This window comes from Panthera pardus, unplaced genomic scaffold (assembly GCF_024362965.1).
Source record: "Panthera pardus isolate Hobbes unplaced genomic scaffold, ASM2436296v1 HiC_scaffold_16, whole genome shotgun sequence".
NCBI classification, from domain to species: domain Eukaryota; kingdom Metazoa; phylum Chordata; class Mammalia; order Carnivora; family Felidae; genus Panthera; species Panthera pardus.
In genome coordinates this window covers 108,154,765-108,175,041 of record NW_026526721.1, presented here as the reverse complement: position 1 = coordinate 108,175,041, position 20,277 = coordinate 108,154,765, and the positions used below count along the sequence as shown (strand labels likewise).

The window sequence follows — 20,277 nt, the reverse complement described above, 5'->3', positions numbered from 1 at the left end:
CAATACATGGAAACAAGCTAAGTGTCCATCAACAATAAAGATGTGGTATACATATACATACACATATATACATACATATATACATATAATGGAATATTTACTATTCAGCCATGAAAAAGAAGCGAATCCTGCCATTTATGACAACATGAATGAAACTTGAAGGCATTATGCTAAGTGATATAAATCAGACAAAGACAAGTGACATCACTTATATGTGGAATCTTAAAAAAACTGAACTCACAGAGACAGAATAGTGGTTGCCAGAGGCTGAGGAATGGGGGAAAACAGGGAGATGTTAGTAAAAGGGTATAAATTATAAATTACAAATTATAAATCAGTTCTAAGATGAAGAAGTTCTAAGGATCTAATATACAGCATGGTGATTATAGCTAACAATACTATATTAATATACCTGAAAGCTGTGAGGAGAGTACACCTGAAAAGTTCTCACCACAAAAAAATAAATGGTAAGTATTTGACATGATGGAGCTGATTTGAGGGTGGCCATCATTTCACAACATGTAAATGTACCAAATAAAACACACTATACACTTCAAACTTACGCAATGTTACATGTCAATTCTATCTCAATAAAGCTGTGGGGGGAGAGTCCTTCTTGGGTTTTATGACCTGCTACAGGGGGAGATCAGAAAGTCCTTCCTGTACATGCCATTTCTCAAATTCCTTTGGCTTAAAATATTCGACATGCCACGGTGCCATATTCTGAGGTAGCATGTCTTGAACCCCATCACAGACCATGAAGAACAGTAATCCCTAAGAGTTGGGAATCAAATGGAGTGAGTTGAATGGTTACTCCAGCTTACTGCCTGGGGAGATTTTCTAGACTTAGAAAGGGGTAACCCAGGAACAGCCTGACTGTCTCTCTGGGTTGAGAAGACAAAGTTGGGAGTCCCAGGAGACCAAGCTAGGTAGAGTTCACAGGACAGATTACAGGAGAGGAGAGAACTGCCTAGAGAGAGCCCTCTGGAGATTTCGAGAGGGTCCCCTTTCAGCCTTCAGCTGAGTACTGATTAGCACATGTAAAGAATTAGAAGAAACAAGAGTTAGAACTCAGTTTAACTTTACAATAATAATATTAATGGAGTCAGAATATACTACCTCAAAATATGACACCTTGGCATATTGAATATTTGAAATAGCAGATACAGGAAGAATTCTCTGTATTCCTCCTTTTCCTCTGAAATAGGTCATACGTAATACTCTCTTGTGAGAGGTACCCTTCCTTAACCTCCTTATAAGGAGCATCCTTACCTGTGAAGACAGGGAGGCCAAGAGAAATCCAAACACAGAGCCAGTGTTCAGTTTCCCACAGTTTACTACTCTTAGCTCATACCCTTTTGTCCTAAAACTTTTTTTTTTTTTTTTTTTTTTTTTTTTTTTTTTTTTTTACTCTTCACCAAACCTAGTATAAAAACATTCAGACTTAACTATTTCTTCAGGTCTTCAATTCCTTATGAACGCTCTTGTGTCATATAAAACTTATATTAAATAAATTTGAATGCTTTTTCTTATCATTCTGCCTTTTGTCCATCCAACTCACAGAGCCCCAGCCAGAGAACCTAAAAGGGTGCTAGGAAACTGAAACTTTCCTCCCTTATATTATTTCGAAAATATTTATTAAATTATAATATGTGAAACCATACTTTTGAGAAAAAGGTAAGATATTCCCTATCATTTCCCATTATTTACTCCTTAAGGTTTATCAGTAAAGGACAAAATAATTTAGTAAAGAAAATGCTATAAAAAATAAAACTTGGGGCGCCTGGGTGGCTCAGTCGGTTGGGCGTCCGACTTCAGCTCAGGTCACGATCTAACGGTCCGTGAGTTCGAGCCCCGCGACGGCTCTGGGCTGATGGCTCAGAGCCTGGAGCCTGCTTCCAATTCTGTGTCTCCCTCTCTCTCTGCCCCTCCCCCGTTCATGCTCTGTCTCTCTCTGTCTCAAAAATAAATAAACGTTAAAAAAAAATTTTTTTTTTTAATTTAAAAAATAAAAAAATAAAAAATAAAACTTGAGGGGCACCTGGGTGGCTCAGTCAGTTAAGCATCCAGCTCTTGATTTCGGCTCAGGTCATGATCTCACAGTTCATGAGATAGAGCCCTACATCTGGCTCTGTGCTGACAGTGGGGAACCTGCTTGGGATTCTCTCTTTCCCTTTCTCTCTCTGCCCCTCCCCCGCTTGTGCTCTCTCTCTCTCTCTCTCAAAAATAAACATTTAAAAAATTTAAATACAAATAAAAAAATAAAACTTGATTTTTTTTATTTTTTCTTTAACTTTTATTCATTCTTTTGAGAGACAGAGGTGAGTAGGGGAGGGGCAGAGACAGAGGGAGACACAGAATCCAAAACAAGGTCCAGGCTCTGAACTGACAGCACAGAGCCCAACATGGGGCTTAAACTCACAAACCGTGAGATCATGACAGGAGCTGAAGTCAGATGCTTAATTGACTGAGCCACCCAGATGCCCCTAAAACTTGATTTTAAAGAAGTTTGGGGGCGCCTGGGTGGCTAAGTCAGTTAAACGTCTGATTTTGGCTCAGGTCATGATCTCATGGTTCATGGGTTCACACCCCGCATGGGGCTCTGTGCTGACAGCTCAGAGCCTGGAGCCTGCTTTGGATTCTGTATCTCCGTCTGTGCCCCCTCCCCAGCTCATTCTCTCTCTCTTTCAAAAATAAACATTTTTAAAAAAATTATAAATAAATAAATAAATAAATAAATAAATAAATAAATAAATAAATAAAACAAAGACGCTTGTTTCTGGGGCATCTGGGTGGCTCACCAGTTAAGCATCTGACTTCATCTCAGGTCATGTTCCTATGGTTCCTGAGTTCGAGGCCCGCATTGGGCTCTCTGCTGTTAGTATGGGGTCTGCTTGGGATTCTCTGTTCCCCTCTCTCTCTCTGCCTCTCTCTCTCTCTCTCTCAAATAAATAAAACATTTAAAAAAAATTTTTTCTAAATAAAGAAGTTTGTTTCTATTAAGTTAATCTCTATTTATCTTTGATGCATCTACTTCAGTCTGGCTTGCTCCAATGGTTGAATAATCCTACCTAGAAGTATGCCTTTCATAGATGGAAAGAACTAGTCACACATTTAATTATGCTTTCTCTCTGGCTGCCTGCCAAAAGCAATCACAGTTCAATATTACAGCTTCTCCTTCAGAAGTAATTAAGAAGTTAATCTTACTTAGAACACATAATTACCCAGCAGACCACAGAATCAACTTATCTACTTGTCATGAGTTAAAGCTCAAAGAAGCAGTACCACACTCAACGGCAACATCCAAACTGTCTCTGTAGCTATCCCATCAGCACCATTTGGAAATGTGTGGAGCCCATCACCACCCACCCATCACTGGAAACCAAGCTGCCCCAGCTTCTTTGAAGCATCAGGAAGCAATGGAACTGAAGCCCGTGAAGGACACTGGGCACAAGCCATTGAAGTTCCTAGTCTGTCAGGGTAACAAGGGATACATCTGAAGAACCAAGGAGCCCTCTGGAGCTCTAAACTGCAGAATATTCTGGGGCGTCTGGGTGGCTCAGTCAAGTTGAGCGTCCAACTTCGGCTCAGGTCATGATCTCACGGTCCATGGGTTCAAGCCCCGCGTCAGGCTCTGTGCTGACAGCACAGAGCCTGGAGCCTGCTTCGAATTCTGTGTCTCCCTCTCTCTCTGCTCCTCCCCCACTCATGCTCTGTCTCTCTCCTTCAAAAATAAATTTAAAAAAATTTTTTAAACTGCAGAATATTCTTTTACTGCTCCTCAGCACCAGCCAGGGGTGAGGTGTTATTCACACCTAATCCCTTTCAAACATCAGTCAACCATTAGAGGAAAGACCCTTCTGCTTCATTTGACACTGGTATGCCAAGGGCCTACTATGTGACTTACTTAACATGGAAAGCATTTCTTCGCTTCATTACCTATACCCATGGATGGGGGAGCCAGAAATCTTCTAGAATGTATGGATCCTTCAAGAAAGCACCCACACCTGATGAAGGTGCTGCCCACTCTGTGTCATGGTCCTCAGGGCCTATAGGCTGATTACAATCAAAAGTCAGAATTTTTTTTGTTAAGTTCATTTATTTATTTTGAGAGGGAGAGGGAACACATGCACATGCAGGAGAGGGAGAGAGAGAGGGAGAGAGAGAGGGAGAGAGCATCCCAAGCAGGCACTGCACTGTCAGCGTAGAGCCTGATGTGGGGCTTGAACTCATGAACTGCGAGATCATGACCTGAGCCCAGACCAAGAGTCAGATGCTTAACCGACTGATCCACCCAGGCGTCCCAAAAGTCAGACTTTTCTTAAAAGTGCAGACCTGTGGCCATCTGAACACACCATTTTTGGGTAAACTATTGTTCTTTTCAGAAGTCAACAGCCACTTTTAGCGACCTATTGTCTCTCCAAGCTGGCTCTTGGCACAAATTCTGAAATTCTTAAGAATGTTGCAGAAACTAAAGGCATCTGAAATTGACATTGCAGCAGAAAACTCCAAGGCTATTCCCAGCCAGTGATAGCAGGCCTCATCCTATAAGGCTTTTTCAATAGTTGAGCCCCTAGAAACCTGCCGTGTACACAACACTATACTAAAGAATGTAGAGATTTATGAAGGAAAATATACTGTTTCTGTCCCCAAGAAACATATATTCTCTCCTAATATCAGAGGTACTCTTAACTGCAGCTGCACCTGAACTTTAGCTAAATTATTTCAACTACTGCAGGAGTCTAGTGGTGAGGCTGGGTGGCTAAAATAATTCTTCTACTTATTTTCCCATATTAGTCTCATGAGTTTTGTCTCATTGTGCATTTGGATTTTACATTATTTAAAGAAAATCAACATGCTCCTTTTTTAAAAAAAATCACTTCTTGCAAAACAAATTGACAATTCTCTTTTTCCTATGTTACCTTAGAATGAGTGGCTCCCCTAGGGTGACTTCAGAGGTAATTCAATTTCATATGAAATTTACCAAATAACACAGGTCTGATGTGCTCTGCAGAACATTCCATATAGCCCAAATCCCTATCTGCCTGCAGTTTTCAAACATAATGCCACATGAACAATTGGCATGTTGAAGAACAGGGGAGGATGGTCCCCTCAGTGAATCAGCAGAATTTATAAAGAAAGCCTACCAGCTGACCCAAATTGGAGCTGTCATCCTCCATATCCCAGCTGGGGGGGCCTATCACCTGTGTAGTTCAATAAAGACCTTAAAAGTACTGTTTAGATAAGCTTAAGATATAGACATTCACCAGAATTAGAGGAACTACTGCCATAATCTAAAACCTTTTATGATAATCCTGAGACTAGGCAAAGTAGGAGGCCAGAAAGAAAAAAGAATGCATTGCAACCAAATATCTCCACCCCAGTGAGAACTCTGAACTATTCATTGCTTTTTTAAATTTTTTATATGTTTGTTTATTTTTGAAAAAAGGGCGGGTGGCAGAGAGAGGGGACAGAGGATCCGAAGCAGACTCTGCTGTCAGCCCAATGTGGAGCTTAAACTCACAAACCGTGAGATCATGACCTGGGCTGAAATCGGACACTTAACCAACCGAGCCACCCAGGCGCCGCTCATTGATCATCTATGTTATATATTTCTTTCTCCCTTTTTTTGTAACTAAAAGGGATAGTAAATCTTTCATTCCAACTGCAAAACTCAAAATATTTTATCAATAAACAATTATTGAGCATGGACTCCGTGTAGGACATTGTCCCTGTTCTGCAAATTTCTTAGAGCAATATACCTGAAAAGCTAAATTCTACAAAGATTTTCTAAGTACATACCTTGTGTTTTGGCATCCTTTTAAAATCCAACTGCTCCAAACAAAAAGACGAAAGAGAAAGCTACAAGTTTGTGTGTACTAAACATAGCTGCAAAAACACCTCTTTCATAACATGTGATTTAATCAATTTAGGCAAGTGCCTTTGGTCAGATTTGGGTAACTAAGAATACACATGGAAAAGTAAATCTTGACCCAGTTCTATCATTAACCAACTGCTCAAACCTTTTGTTCCCTTATTCTCTCTCTTGTTCTGCCCCTCTTCCTTACTTTCCATAAACCAGCCAAAGTATTCAACCTCCTGATTATTACAGTTAAAGAGACTGCTACTCCAGATATTAACTATCTATAAAAGTAACTCCCAGCAAAATTCTCCCTGTCTCTCAAAGGTAAGGAGATATGTGCCCATCCTTTTTGTATCTTCTGTCACTAAGCTACACATGCCTCAAGCAGGGACAATGGGCTTATTTACCTGAACATCTTTGGAACCAGGTACAGTGCATGATGCATAACAGCTACCAAGCATCAATAAATGTTAGCTCAATAAACTTCCCCTCAATCATCTAGCTTTATACCTCTACATGTTAAATGTTGAATTTGTATTGATTGGCTGAGAGAAACTCTTATTTTGCCGATCATTAGAGAAAAAGAGTTACCATCAAATTTGCACTGCCATTGTTCAGGCTGTTTTATCTTCAAGCTAGCAAAAGCCAGTCTATGTAATAAGCAGAAACAAACATTAATGAAGACAGTGCACTTACAATATGAAAGTATTTCTTAGTCAACTGTCCATTACTCTGCCCTTTACTCCCTGCAATAATCATTTGTTTAATATTTGCCAACCATAATGAGTTGAATAGTGATGTGCTATAATGATGACTGTTTGGTGACTGTTCCAATTATAATGATGAGAAGGGGCATTTACTTATGTTTAGAAAAGAACCTGGCAAAGGCAGCACAGTAGAGGGGATTCAGCTGGGACTGAACTCAGGGTGCCTGATTATCATGGCCATTTAGCTATTCAAAGAGTGCAAAGGAACCTACAGTGTTCATCCACTTTAGTGGAGAGGCATCTCTCCTCCTGAAACTGCCTTCCAGCTGCATAATTTTTGAACTACAGAGCTCTAAAAAGAGATTTCAACCCCTCAGTAAAGATTCCCTGAGCATCTGCTACATCTCAGACACTACTAAACACAAATGAATAAGACCTCAGACACTCACAGTCTAGTCCAAAGGTTGGCAAACTTTGTAAAGAGCCAGATGGTAAACATTTTAGGTTCTGCAGGCCATACAGTCTCTGTGGCATTCAACCAACTTTGCATGTAGTGCAAAAGCAGCCTTATAATATACATAAACTATTGAGCATGGCTGTGTTCCAATAAAGCTTTATTTACAAAAGTAGGCATTTGGCCAGGTCTGGCCCACAGGGTATAGTTTGCCAATTACTGGTCTAATCTACGTGTCAGGTACACTTTTTTAAAAAGGCAAAACAGTGAGATCTGTATTCATGAAGTTGTCTTTCTTGTATCTGTATAATATTTCAGAGTTCATGAAGCTATTTCATGTCTGATGCCTCAAAATTTAATCTTCATACCAACACACAGCCAGGGCTGGAACTAGGATTTAAGCTTCTGCCTAATAGGCAGCAATTACTATGTGTTCACCAAAATTCATTTCCTCTTCCTCCAGGGCACACACCAGACTACACTTCCCAGGATCCTTTGTGGTTAGGTCTGGCCATGTGGTTAGGCTCTAGCCAATAGAATTTAGGCACTGCCCATTAAAAACTTTCTCATAAAAATCTGCACAGGACTGTCTATTTTGTTTTCCTCTTTCAGTTGCCTGGAGAGGAGACACACCTCAGGTAACCTTGTGAGTCATATGTTGACAACAGCAAAACCACAAAATAGAAGGAGCCTGAGCCCCTGAATCACCACCTGGAAGAGAGCCACTCATCCAGGAACACCTGTGAAAGCAGCAAGAAATGTGTGTTAAGCCCCAGAAATATACAGATTTAATAATGTTACAATAGCTAGTACTGCCTTAACTAATACAGCTGAGGCATAGAAGATGAGTTTACCGTGCTAATGAGGCAGAAGAGATCATATTTCTGACAAGGGAAATATCAAGAAAAACAAAGGATGCCTTCAAGAAAGAACAAATTGTTCTAAATGGTTTGATAGTAAACTAGCAAGGCTGTGGAAGGAGAGGCAGAAAAGATAAACGGTGGGAAAGGACGACACTGAAGGAAAAGAACAAAAGACAGCAATTAGACACTGAACCAGAGGAAGAGGCTGGAAGCAGTGAGACCACCTCTAGGGTCTCAGAATAGCACTGGCCTAACCAGAGCACAGCTGGGAGCCAGCAAAAGAGTGGTTTGGTTTTTTTCTATGTAGCCAGATTTTTAACCAGATTTGATTTTTATCTTTTATTAATGTAATATAAGTTAATTATAAATGCACAAAGAAGTATGAAGAAAATCATACAGAATACTATAGTCAAAGATAACTGGTACTACTAGTCCAAGGCATAAACTTTTGAGCTTACTTTACCTTTTTTATGCACATACACTTAGGCATTAAGGAAAAAACTATCTACTGGGGCACCTGGGTAGCTCAGTTGTTTGGGTGTCCAACTCTCAGTTTCAGCTCAGGTCATGGTGCCAGTGTTGTGGGATCAAGCCCTGCACAGGGCTCTGCACTGACAGTATGAGTCTGTTTGGGATTGTCTCTCTCTCTCCCTCCCTTCCCCCCTGCCCCTCTCCCCTGCTCATGTACTCTCTCTCCTAAAAAATAAAAAAATAAAAATAAATTAAAAATAAAACCTATCTACTAGTGTACATTTAGGTTGTTCACCTTTTCTTGCTATTACAAAAAAAAATAATAACTTCAATAAACATTCCTATCACCCGATCATTGTCCAAATGTGCAAGTACTTTTAAAGGAGTAGCTTCTGAAAGTAAAACCACCAAGCCAAAGGGTCTGTTTACTGTGAAACTGCCATCCAGAAACACTAATTCAAATTCCTACTGGCAGTATAGAAAAGTGCCCATTTTCACATTCCTCTGCTGATACTACATATCTGGGGTTTTTTGTTTGTTTAATCCTTTGTCTGTCAGGTAAGGTAAAAACAAACCGTATCTCATTTTTTTAATTTTTGAAACACAGATAAACAAGCCCTCTTCTTGTATTTTTTAAAACATCCTCTCCAGGGGTGTCTAGGTGGCTCAGTCAGTTGAGCGTCATGGCTCAGGTCATGATCTCGCAGCTCATGGGTTCGAGCCCCGCGTTGGGCTCTGTGCTGACAGCTCAGAGCCTGGAGCCTGTTTCAGATTCTGTGTCTCCCTCTCTCTGCCCCAACCGACTCGCATTCTGTCTCTGTCTCTCTCAAAAATAAATAAACATTAAAAAAAACCCTCCAGCCTGTGGGAAATCCTAAACACATAACACTTGGAAGTTATCTTTGGTAAAGGGACAGTTTGCTTAATTTATGCAATTGTCTAAGTGATTAGAAGCCAAGCAACTTTTTGATTTGAAAAACAGCATGAAAGAAGTTAAAACAAATGATTAAATATTAGTTCTTCTTAGGAGATATGAAGTATTGTGGGTAAGCTGTGATTATCAGAATTGAGTGGGTAATGTGTTTCCACATTTACGTACTCTAATCTGTCTTGCTAATTAAAATCAACTAAGGATTTATTTAATTTATTGTTTCCTGATGTTTTTATTTTGCATCTTTGTCATACATTTGACTTTGGTTTTGAGTATGTAGTAACTAGGCAAAAAGAGTAAGTATACAGGAATCAGAGGAAAAGACAAAAAGAAAACTGATATAGGTTATCAATCCAGAGAGAAAGGGGTGTGTGTGTGTGTGTGTGTGTGTGTGTGTGTGTGTGTGTGTGTGTGTCACAGATACTAAAATGAGCAGGTATGTGTGATTAAGGGAAAGATACAACATTTAATTAAGGCTTATGTACCAACCACTGGGCAAGACTTGTCACACTCATCATCTCGTTAATCTTTGCAGTTCTTTGAAAGGCAAAGAATCAGTATTTTTTAAATGAGGAAAATGAGTGCCAGAAAAGTTGACCCAGGTGATTACCTAAAATATTAAGCTGTCATTAGAACTTTTTTTTTAATGTTTATTTATTTTTGAGAGAGACAGAGACAGAATACAAGTGAGTTAGGGGCAGAGAGAGAGGGAGACACAGAATCCGAAGCAGGCTCCAGGCTCCGAGCTGTCAGCACAGAGCCCATCGCGGGGCTTGAACTCTGAACGGCGAGACCATGACCTGAGCCTGAGCCGAAGTCGGACGCTTAACCGACTGAGCCACCCAGGAGCCCCTGTCATTAGAACTTTTAGTTGTCTCCTGCTATTTTACTCCAGATTCCATATTGTGCCCCCCACTGTACCAAAGCAGTGAATAAACCCTGGATTAGAACTTCTGAAGCTCACCCTGATACCAGCGTCCCTCTTTTGTCACTGGGGATACAAGGAAACAAAGAAATGATAAAGTAAAAAACAGAACAGGTTGTGTGTGAGAATGGGGGAAGATTATAGCAATATGAATAAAATACAAGAAAATAAATTAAGTGCTGAGTAAATGAGAAATTAAAGAAATTGAACAAAGAAGTGTCAACTTAAAATTGCATCCAAAAAACAATAATAAATGAGTATAGGATAAAGAAGTAGAACAGGGGCGCCTGGGGCGCCTGGGTGGCTCAGTCGGTTGAGCGTCCGACTTCAGCTCAGGTCACGATCTCGCGGTCCGTGAGTTCAAGCCCCGCGTCGGGCTCTGGGCTGATGGCTCAGAGCCTGGAGCCTGCTTCCGATTCTGTGTCTCCCTCTCTCTCTGCCCCTCCCCCATTCATGCTCTGTCTCTCTCTGTCTCAAAAATAAATAAACGTTAAAAAAATTAAAAAAAAAAAAAAAAGAACAGGGGCGCCTGGGTGGCTCAGTTGGTTAAGTGTCATACTCTCAATTTCAGCTCAGGTCATGATCTCAAGGTCGAGGGACTGAGCTCTGCGTCAGGCTCCATGCTGAGCGTGGAACCTGCTTGAGATTCTCTCCCCTTCTGCCCCTTCCCCACTCATGTATGCACATTCTCTAAAACAAAACAAAATAAAGTAGCACAATAAAGCAATGGAATGGAATAAAAACACATATTAGTCAAAAGAAGAAATTAAAAAATAGAAAAAGTAAAGCAATAACTAGGAGCAACAGAATTATAAAACTGGGTGGTTCAACCAAGAAATGTAATATCCAACCCCTTAAACTTGACCTGTTCCTATGGAAAGGACCCATTTTCCATTCTGTTGCTACTCATTATCATATGCCACTTTCTCCACCACCCTCTTTAAATGCAGTGACCAAAACTGAACTCTGTCTTCAAGTAAGGGTGATATCCACCCACTGAATAGAAACAGAATGTTAGCCAGGTCCCACGGCATTATTTCCACTGATCATTGACAACTTTAGAATTCATCAGTTTGTCGTTCTCTATGATCTTCAGGGCTTTTGCCAGACCTGCCAATATTTGTGATTTGTGTTGCTTTGGATTTGTTCTTATTTTTGTTTATGTTTACTTATATTTGAGAAAGAGAGCGCAAGCGGGGGAGGGGCAGAGAGAGAGGGAGACACAGAATCTGAAGTAGGCTCCCCAACTTTGGGTTTGTTCTTAATGATACTCTTCTGAATTTGAACAAGAAAAATCGTGGAAGCCATCCTAGAAAGATCCCCTAGCCCAACATAAATGGCAGACAACTGCTCCAGCATCTTAACAGCTAATATACATCAGAGCCAAAGTAATACCAACCATGGATCCTCATCTTCATGGACTCACATGTGGCTTTATAAATAAATATATTCTAAATTTTACTTCTGTGAAAAGAGAAAGGAAATAAGAAAACTAAGGCAAGGAAGGTTAGAAACTAAAAGGAGGACTTTGTGGAAGACTGATCACAACCAGTGTAAGACTGAGTGCCCAGGGAGCACCTGTGTGACTCAGTCGGTTAAGTGTCGGACTTCAGCTCAGGTCATGATCTCGTGGTTTGTAGTTTTGAGCTCCTCATCAGGCTCTGTGCTGACAGCTCAGAGCCTGGAGCCTGCTTCAGATTCTGTGTCTCCCTTCCTCTTTGCCCCTCCCTTGCTCATGCTCTGTCTCTCTCTCTCTCTCAAAAAAAAAAATAAATAAACATTTAAAAATATCTTTTAAACAAAAAAAACCTCAACACCAATAGACTGCTCACAGTATAAGAGGCATTCAGTGACTAAGTCCAGGCTGAAGTCCTATCTTGTGTTCATATGGGGGATCAACAAGTAGCAATAGGAAGGTAGGTTATGAAATGGCCCACGCAATTTATGTTTTTCATTGTCCTTGTTGATCACATAAAAATGTAATTCCCTATGAGACCTGAACTATGGTGTGGCTCCTCTGTATGTGTGTCCACACAAGTATGCACACTCCTGGAAGAATATAAGTCCAGATGTGAAAAAGAATCAACTGTGGTTACACCTGAGGAGTGAGAAAGGCAAGGGGAAATTTTACTTAGAACTCAATATAAATCAATATTGCTTGGTTTCTTAAAAACTGTCAGCAGGTATAATTTTGGACATTCAAAATAAAGAATAAAGAAACAGGCAAATAATGACGAATGAATTTAGACATGAGAGAAAAAACGTGCAAAGAGAAACTATAAAAGAGAGTAACACAACTGTCCTTTAAAGGGGTCTTATTTTGTCCCTTCTCTTCTGATTTCCTATCTGCATTTGGGGGAAGGGGGGGCCTCAGACCCCTGGCTGTATATGTCAAGTTTTCTTTTCACATGTTACCTAGAAAACCAGACAGTACTGACATTGATTTTAAAAAGCAAGAAGCAACAAGTCGCTGAATTAGATGAAAACCTTACATTACACACATCTACAACCATGACTTACTCTTTAAACAGATCAATAGAAACAATCATTTACCTTTCTTCAAAGAGATGGCTGAAGTAACTCTAGCTCACTCATGATAGCTTCTGTGTTGTTGACAAGTAATTAGAGATAGTAATGGATTGTTTGTCAAAACCTCAATGACTAGGGTTCATGGTCTTAATATGCCTGAACCAATTTCTCAAGTAGATTGCAGGACCCTTTAGCAATGCTTCACAGGATTTTTTCCCCCAAAATACCACTTTTTTTTCCTTAAAATACCAGTCTTTTTCCCTAAAATACCACTTTTATATCACCTGTCAAATCCAAAGCTTATCATCTTCTTTCCTTCTTCATTAGATCCAACCCAAACTCCTCAGGGGGATATTAAAAGCCTTGCTTAGGGGAACCTGGGTGGCTAGTCTCACTCGATTTCAGCTCAGGTCATGATCACACAGTTGATGAGATCAAACCTCGTGTTGGGCTCTGTGCAGACAGGATGGAGCCTACTTGGGATTCTCTCTCTCCCTCTCTCTCTGTGCTCCTCCCTCGCAAGGACTCTCTCTCAATAAACAAATAAGTAAACATGAGGTAAAAAAATACTTAAAAATAAATTAAAAACCTTTGCATGATCTGGCTCCACCCTAAGCATTCTTACCCCACTGCTTTCCTACACCAAACCCTGTTTATCTGCCTCACAAGTCTTTTGTCTCTTAAGCAATAAGTACTCACTTGCAAGTCTATTTACTCAAGGGAACAGCATATGCAGAAAGCAGAAGTTAAATTAAGATGTCTTTATAGAAATGGTAATGCTTTTTGTTTTTCTTTTAAACAGAGAAGACAATCAATTGTTTCTTGCCTATTTATATTACCAACTCCAAGTAAGTAACAGTATGGCTAAGAAAGAGAACATGACTGACTGCAAGTCCAGGCTCCAAAGTCTGCTCACAGGATCAAATGTCAGCTCTACTAATTACAAAATTTCAGTATGATCTAGGGCAAGTTATTTTTCTTTCTGTACCTGAGATTCATCATCCCAAAAGTTGAGATAACAACTATGGTCATCTCATTGAGTTCTGATGAAGATTGCTAGTTGTCAAAATTACTTTTAGGTACTCAGTTTTTTCTAATGAATTTGATGCCATCATCTGGTATGGAAATCTCCAGAATCCAACCTTTTCTTCAGATACCATGTTCTGAACCCGTACCCTTAATTAAAATTAAGCAATTAAAAATTAAATTAGGTGATTACTTGCTCTGGTGAACATTTATATAGTCATAATAACATAATTTTATGCAGTCATAGTATGTAAACTTTGCTTATTGATATTAAACTTTTAAAATCAACCTATGATTGAAACATGGAAGGAGTAATGATGAGAAGTTAGAGAGACAAGTGAGAGAAAGGATGGGTAAAGGGAGTACTATGGTCATAGGTAGAGTATTTCTATTTGGCAGAGTAGGAAAAAAAGTTAAGTGAATTGTTAAAGTTACAAAGATAGCCAACCAATAAAGTAACTGAAAGAGATGTGGGGATGCTACTAGAGGGCTAATACCTCATCTAACATAGAAGAAAATCAATAGAGAATATCAAAAATTGAAAAATCAATAGGTAGTAGAGGGGGCGCCTGGGTGGCGCAGTCGGTTAAGCGTCTGACTTCAGCCAGGTCACGATCTCGCAGTCCCTGAGTTCGAGCCCCGCGTCAGGCTCTGGGCTGATGGCTCGGAGCCTGGAGCCTGTTTCCGATTCTGTGTCTCCCTCTCTCTCTGCCCCTCCCCCGTTCATGCTCTGTCTCTCTCTGTCCCAAAAATAAATAAAAAACGTTGAAAAAAAAATTAAAAAAAAAAAAAGAAAAATCAATAGGTAGTAGAGTAAGTACATCATATAGAGATATGAAAGGAACACTAAAACCCTACAAAAAGGATAGTAAGAGTTAAAAGTAATTTATTTAGGAAAGAAGTGAAGAGGGCTAAGAGATAAAATCATACTTCTTGTACTAGTTCTTTCATACTACTGTGTTTAAGATTTTCAACTGCTCTTGGGGCACCTGGGTGGTTGTCAGTTGAGCGTCTGACTTCAGCTCAGGTCATGATCTCGCAGTTCAGGAGTTCGAGCCCCGTACTGGGCTCTGTGCTGACAGCTCAGAACCTGGAGCCTGCTTCAGATTCTGTGTCTCCCTCTCTCTGCCCCTTCCCCACTTATGCTCTGTCTCTCTCTGTCTCTCAAAAATGAATAAACATTAAAAAAATTTTTGAAAGATTTTCAACTGTTCTTAAACATAAGAAAATGTAACTCTCTTCTCAGAACATGGTGGACATTCAGATGGAGCGTGCCTACCAAAAACAGTCAACCACCTTTCAAAATAAGAGGAAAATCCTGCTTGGAGAAACTGGCAAGTAGAAGTTCCCGTGGTACTATAAAAACATGGGTCTGGGCTTCAAGACTCCCAAGGAGGCCACTGAAGTTACCTACATTGACAAGAAATGCCCCTTTACTGGTAATGCCATCTGAGGGCAGATTCTGTCTGACGTGGTGACCAAGATGAAGATGCAGAGGGCCACCGTCATCCCCTGAGACTACCTCCACTACATCTGACAGTACAGCTGCTTTAAGAAACACAAGAACATGTCTGTGTACCTGTCCCCGATTCAGGGATGTTCAGAATGGTGACACTGTCACAGTGGGCGAGTGCTAGTCCTTGAGCAAGAGTGTGCACTTCAACATGCTCAAAGTCATGAAGGCCACTGGCACCAAGAAGCAATTCTAGAAATTCTGGGACTATACATCTGCCCACACCCCACACCCCCAAATAAAGTTATTTTCCCAGAAAAAGAAAGAGAGAAAGAAAGAAAGAAAGAAAGAAAGAAAGAAAGAAAGAAAGAAAGGTAACTGAAAAAAATCTATTCCTAATACCAACTGAAACCACAAGAATAAACCTAACAAGACATGTAAACAAGCTACATGAAGAAAACTCTTAATCCTCATCGACGTGAAAAAAGACTTAAAATTTGGTGAGTCCTACTTTGTTCCTCAAAGGCAAAACTCCGTGTCTTAAAGTTGGTGATTCTCCTCAGTTATTCCATAAATGCAACGCAATTCCAATTAAAAAAAATCCTAACAGAATTACTTTGGGGACATTCCAGGCTATTTCTAAAATCATCTAGAACAAAAAAACACATGAAAAGAGAAAAAAATTTGAATGAGAACAATGATAAAGAACTTGCCCTACTAGATAGTTCAGAACTAGACTAATTGATCTATGGAATAGAATAAAGTACACAGTATCATAAGCTTTACCCTTTTTGTGAAATAGGGAAATCATAATTTTTAACAAAGTTAAATACCAAGAAATGATCACTGACCTCCCTACTCTAATGTTATATTTGAGCTGATTATGCAAGCTTCGTGACAACATTCAAATCAATGTCTTGTAACCGAAAACAAAAGGTTGAGTTGGGGTTCTCTGAGCTTCCTGGGAAAAATATTTTCTGTTCTCTGTAAAAGAAATACAGGTACATAATCAGGCACAATACTAATAGACAAAAGGTCAGAAACTTGGAGCGGAAATGTTAAATTTCACATCAGGTAATATTACCTACTTGTAGCTAATATATTCCAATTGCAAGACAGTGATCGGATAAAATGTGGAAGGAAGAAGCAGGGTGAATTCTAGAGCAGCTTTGATCAGGGGCAAAGGACAGCAATGTAGACTTCAGAGTCCCGTGTTTTCTCATGAAAGATCTAAGCTAAGAAACTTGGGACCATTGTGTTCTCACCTATTTACTGCAAGAGCCTTCTGGTCTCCCTTGCTCTAGCTTCATCAATCCCCTCAGTCTCTAAACTGTTGTCAGAGAGATCTTTCTGAAATTCAAATCAGATTAATCTCTCCCCCGCTTAAAACCTTCTCCTTTGGAGTGGGGGGTGAGAGAAGGAGGATAATGTTCAAATTTCTTAGCTTGGATTATGAGGTCTTTAGTATAACACCTGGCCCTGGCCTACTTCTTCATCTTCAATCCTTGCTTATCTACCAGATATAATCCTTCTTATTCTTCAAAGCTTAGTCAAATGTTTCAACCTCCAGAAATCCTTCGCTTACTTCTCTATGCTCAAGCTACCACTGGAATATATTCCTCTATTACAGTGCTACCATAATTACATTGATATAAGCATGTCTTTGCAATATACTATGAATTACTGAAAAAAAGGTTAATACTTTTATTTACTTTCATATCCCCTACCAGCATTTTGTACATAAAGCATTCAATATATCTTTGATTGTACCAATTAACTAGTAGCAGTTATGGATTCCAATAGAAACTCCCCTCCCTTGTACAAAGTAGTTTTCCCCTCCCTTGTACAAAGAATTCAAATGACATAAAGAGAGAAATCACAAGTATCTAAAATGCTTAGCATCTTCTAAAAGCAAAAATCTGTATGATTAAAAAGAGTAGGTCCAGCCATCATCACCTGGGAATAAGAGGGCTCAATTCCAGCCACAGATCTACTTCATGTCACAGAGGAAAATGTACAGCCTGGTTGTTTTGTTTTTGTTTTTTCCTCCTTAAAAGAGTAAGATTGCTATGGTTTCTTCCTGCTCTAGAAATCTAGGACTCATTCCTACATTGACATCAGCATAAGGTATTCAATACACAGTGTGCACCCTGCTGCCATGTAGGTTATACTAAGCCAAAGGGAAAATTAGTGGCAGATGCTACCAAGGTTCTAGGTCAAAGTGTTTTTTATTTGCACTCCAGAACAAATAAAATTTCTCTTCAATTAAAGTAGATAAAATGTGCATTACCCTTATTTCTATATTTATGTCATTTTATATTTCTGTGGTCCTTCCATCTTCCAAATGCTTTCAGAGGCATTATACCAGTAATTCTTATAATAACCTTATGAAGTAAGAAGTAGTATTATCTCTAGTTGCTAAAAAGGAAGTTGGGGTTCATAGACATACAAGATTATAAAAACGCTTGCCTTATATGCCTAAAGCTTCTTCTGACTTCTGTTTTTATGTTGCAATTCAAGTATCTTACAGTATATTGAATGTAGTAAGAATCACTGAGATAACTTCCAACTCAGAGACTTATTATGTTATACTAAATTTTGAGGCTAATAGTATTTCCCTAAGTATATGCATAAATACACACAATATAGGAGCAAGCATGAGTTTGACACTTAACACAGTTTTAACACTACAGATATGGCATCAAAACTCAGGTTTCTTCTCTCTGGTCTTTCTGGCTCTCAAAGAACATTTTTCAACCTTATATCCCCATCATTTGAAACAACTTCCACTAACATCGTTTAATAATAAATACAACTCAGGTTTGGTGAAAATTAGAATCTACTAATTTTAACACACTATGAAAATGAATTGATCTCTTTAATCTACGATATATCATTTAAAACTGTTCTGGAATTCAGAAGAAAGATTTCTTTAAAAATAGTCTTGCTATTCAGTAAGATTAATACCAAGATAGGCAGTCAGTAGAGAAAAATTTTTTCACTCAGCAAAATGAATCATTAACCTGAATAATTGAAAATGTGTTAAGTAACATATGAAATATATGCTCATGAAAAAAATCTCTGGTAAGACCATCTGTATATGAAAATATCTACCCTGAAACAAGACACCTTAAATTCATCTACCTTATATATATGACTAGAAAAACTCATTGCAAATGTCCATACTGTTTCATTTTAACTTTAATTCAGTCTTAAAGATCACTTATATGGTCAAAGTAATGGAAGTCATTTTCATCATTACTTCCCTGATGTGCAAAGCAAGAGAAACTTGACAGTATGCTGTGCATTTCAACTTACTCCTATATTCAGCATACGAAAGAGTTGCCAAACATATTAAGACAAAACTCTAAATGGAAAATCCTTCTGACAAACTGCATGTTGAGTTAACCAAATCCCCAAACCCTAACCTATTTCTATATAAAAGATCCTTCCAAGGCTTAGAAAACTCGGTCATGCTCAGAAATCTCATCCATGATCTATATTTTGAATAAAAAGGAAGCATCAACGCTGGTTACTGTGAACATGACACACTGAAGTTGATACCATGAACTAGCAACAATCTCAAGACAGGCTCTCAGCGCACTGGCATGATAAAGTCACATTTGAGTAGACACACATGAATAATCTGAAATGACAGACGAATTTCAGTTTGAAGACAAGTTTAGAAGACATTTCTTGACATGTCATTTATTCTGTCTGAACAGGCAGGAATATTTCTTATAATTCAAGAACAGTGTCCATCTATTTTAAATTTCTGATCTCCTAACTCACACTTTCAAATGTTTCTCTCATGCTACAGGAGCTGACAGACTCTAAGAACATGATACATGGATTCTGCCTCCATTTTATCTATGCTGAGTACTTATACCATGTCATTTTATAAAGCTAATTATTTTCACTATCCATGACCATCTTTAATTGATACAAATTGGGAATGATTCTGTCCAGATTATTGTAAAAAGTTAAAATACAGCTTTAGTCATTTTCAAACTGAATAAGACTTGGAATGTTAAAATTAAAACTCACTATTCCTAAGTGTCAGGCAAATAAAATTTTCAAGCACATCTATATCCTTGACTTGTAACCTAAGAATACAAATGATTTTGTCACTGACCACTTTATTACAATGTACCCCCAGTTCATCAGCATGCAAATTCTACTGTTACAAAAAGTACACATTGGCAAGAAAAAAACACTTTGCCTGATCAAAAATACTTTACCTTTTCATCTCATATCGAAATAGAATACCTCAAATATGTTGTCAAGAGTTCAAATAAATATTTAAACTTAATTAAACATAATATAAAATAAGAAATATTTACCATCTTTTACTAGGACTATTACACTTACCTTAAAATTAGTAGTATGACTCTTACCTTTTTCTGGACTCAAGTTTTTATACACTTCAAGGTCTGCCATTAAATTTAATATTGTTATACATTATTGGCAAGAGCAGTAAAATTTCTCTCTAAAGGCAAAGCCTTTTTCTGATACACATCTCCAAAAAGGAAAAGAAAAAAAAAAGGCAAAGAAATCCTCAGCAGCCCCAGGAACTTGGCTCATTCTGCCCTTTATGGCATGAGGAGATCTTCACAATCCAGGCTTTACAGTGTGGAGAAAATAAATCCATGAGATATGATTATAGAACTTTGTCCCAAACTGAAAAGCACAGCCAGCTAAGAACACTGGAAGCATCTGCTCAGGGCTGCCGCTATTGTGGGAATGCAGGCGCTGTGGCTACTTTGGGTATGAGACATGCATGCTTAGTGCAGGGCTTAAAACCCTCCAGGCATTATGCACATTTAATGTCTGGGAAGTGTAGGTCTTTAACCATCAAAGAAACCCTCCTCACCTACAGAGGCCATTGAGAAACACTGATTACCATGGTAGTGACGCAGGCTGAATGCAGAAAATGAACATGCACACACACAGAGAAACACACAGAAGCACACACACAGACACGCACACTCTCGGAAGCAAACATCACTCCATTGGAGGCAAAACCAAGCCATTAAAAAATAAGCTATCTGTGGT

The 20,277-nt window shown here is 39.0% G+C and overlaps 1 protein-coding gene and 1 pseudogene across 10 annotated transcripts in view; one reads left to right on the top strand and one right to left on the bottom strand.

The window, feature by feature from the left end:
* The window catches only part of PLCH1 (phospholipase C eta 1), a 218,128-nt gene that overhangs the window by 137,300 nt on the left and 60,551 nt on the right, over nucleotides 1-20,277 (bottom strand). The window contains exon 1 of one of the 10 annotated variants that reach the window (XM_053903689.1): nucleotides 19,620-20,100. The exons of the other annotated variants lie outside the window; for them this stretch is intronic. Coding sequence (XP_053759664.1) covers nucleotides 19,620-19,662 — 43 coding nt within the window. The 5' untranslated portion in view covers nucleotides 19,663-20,100. Of the gene's footprint in view, nucleotides 1-19,619; nucleotides 20,101-20,277 lie in introns of those variants that run through there. 10 annotated transcript variants of the gene reach the window in all.
* LOC109257825 (40S ribosomal protein S11-like) lies at nucleotides 15,013-16,863 on the top strand (annotated as a pseudogene).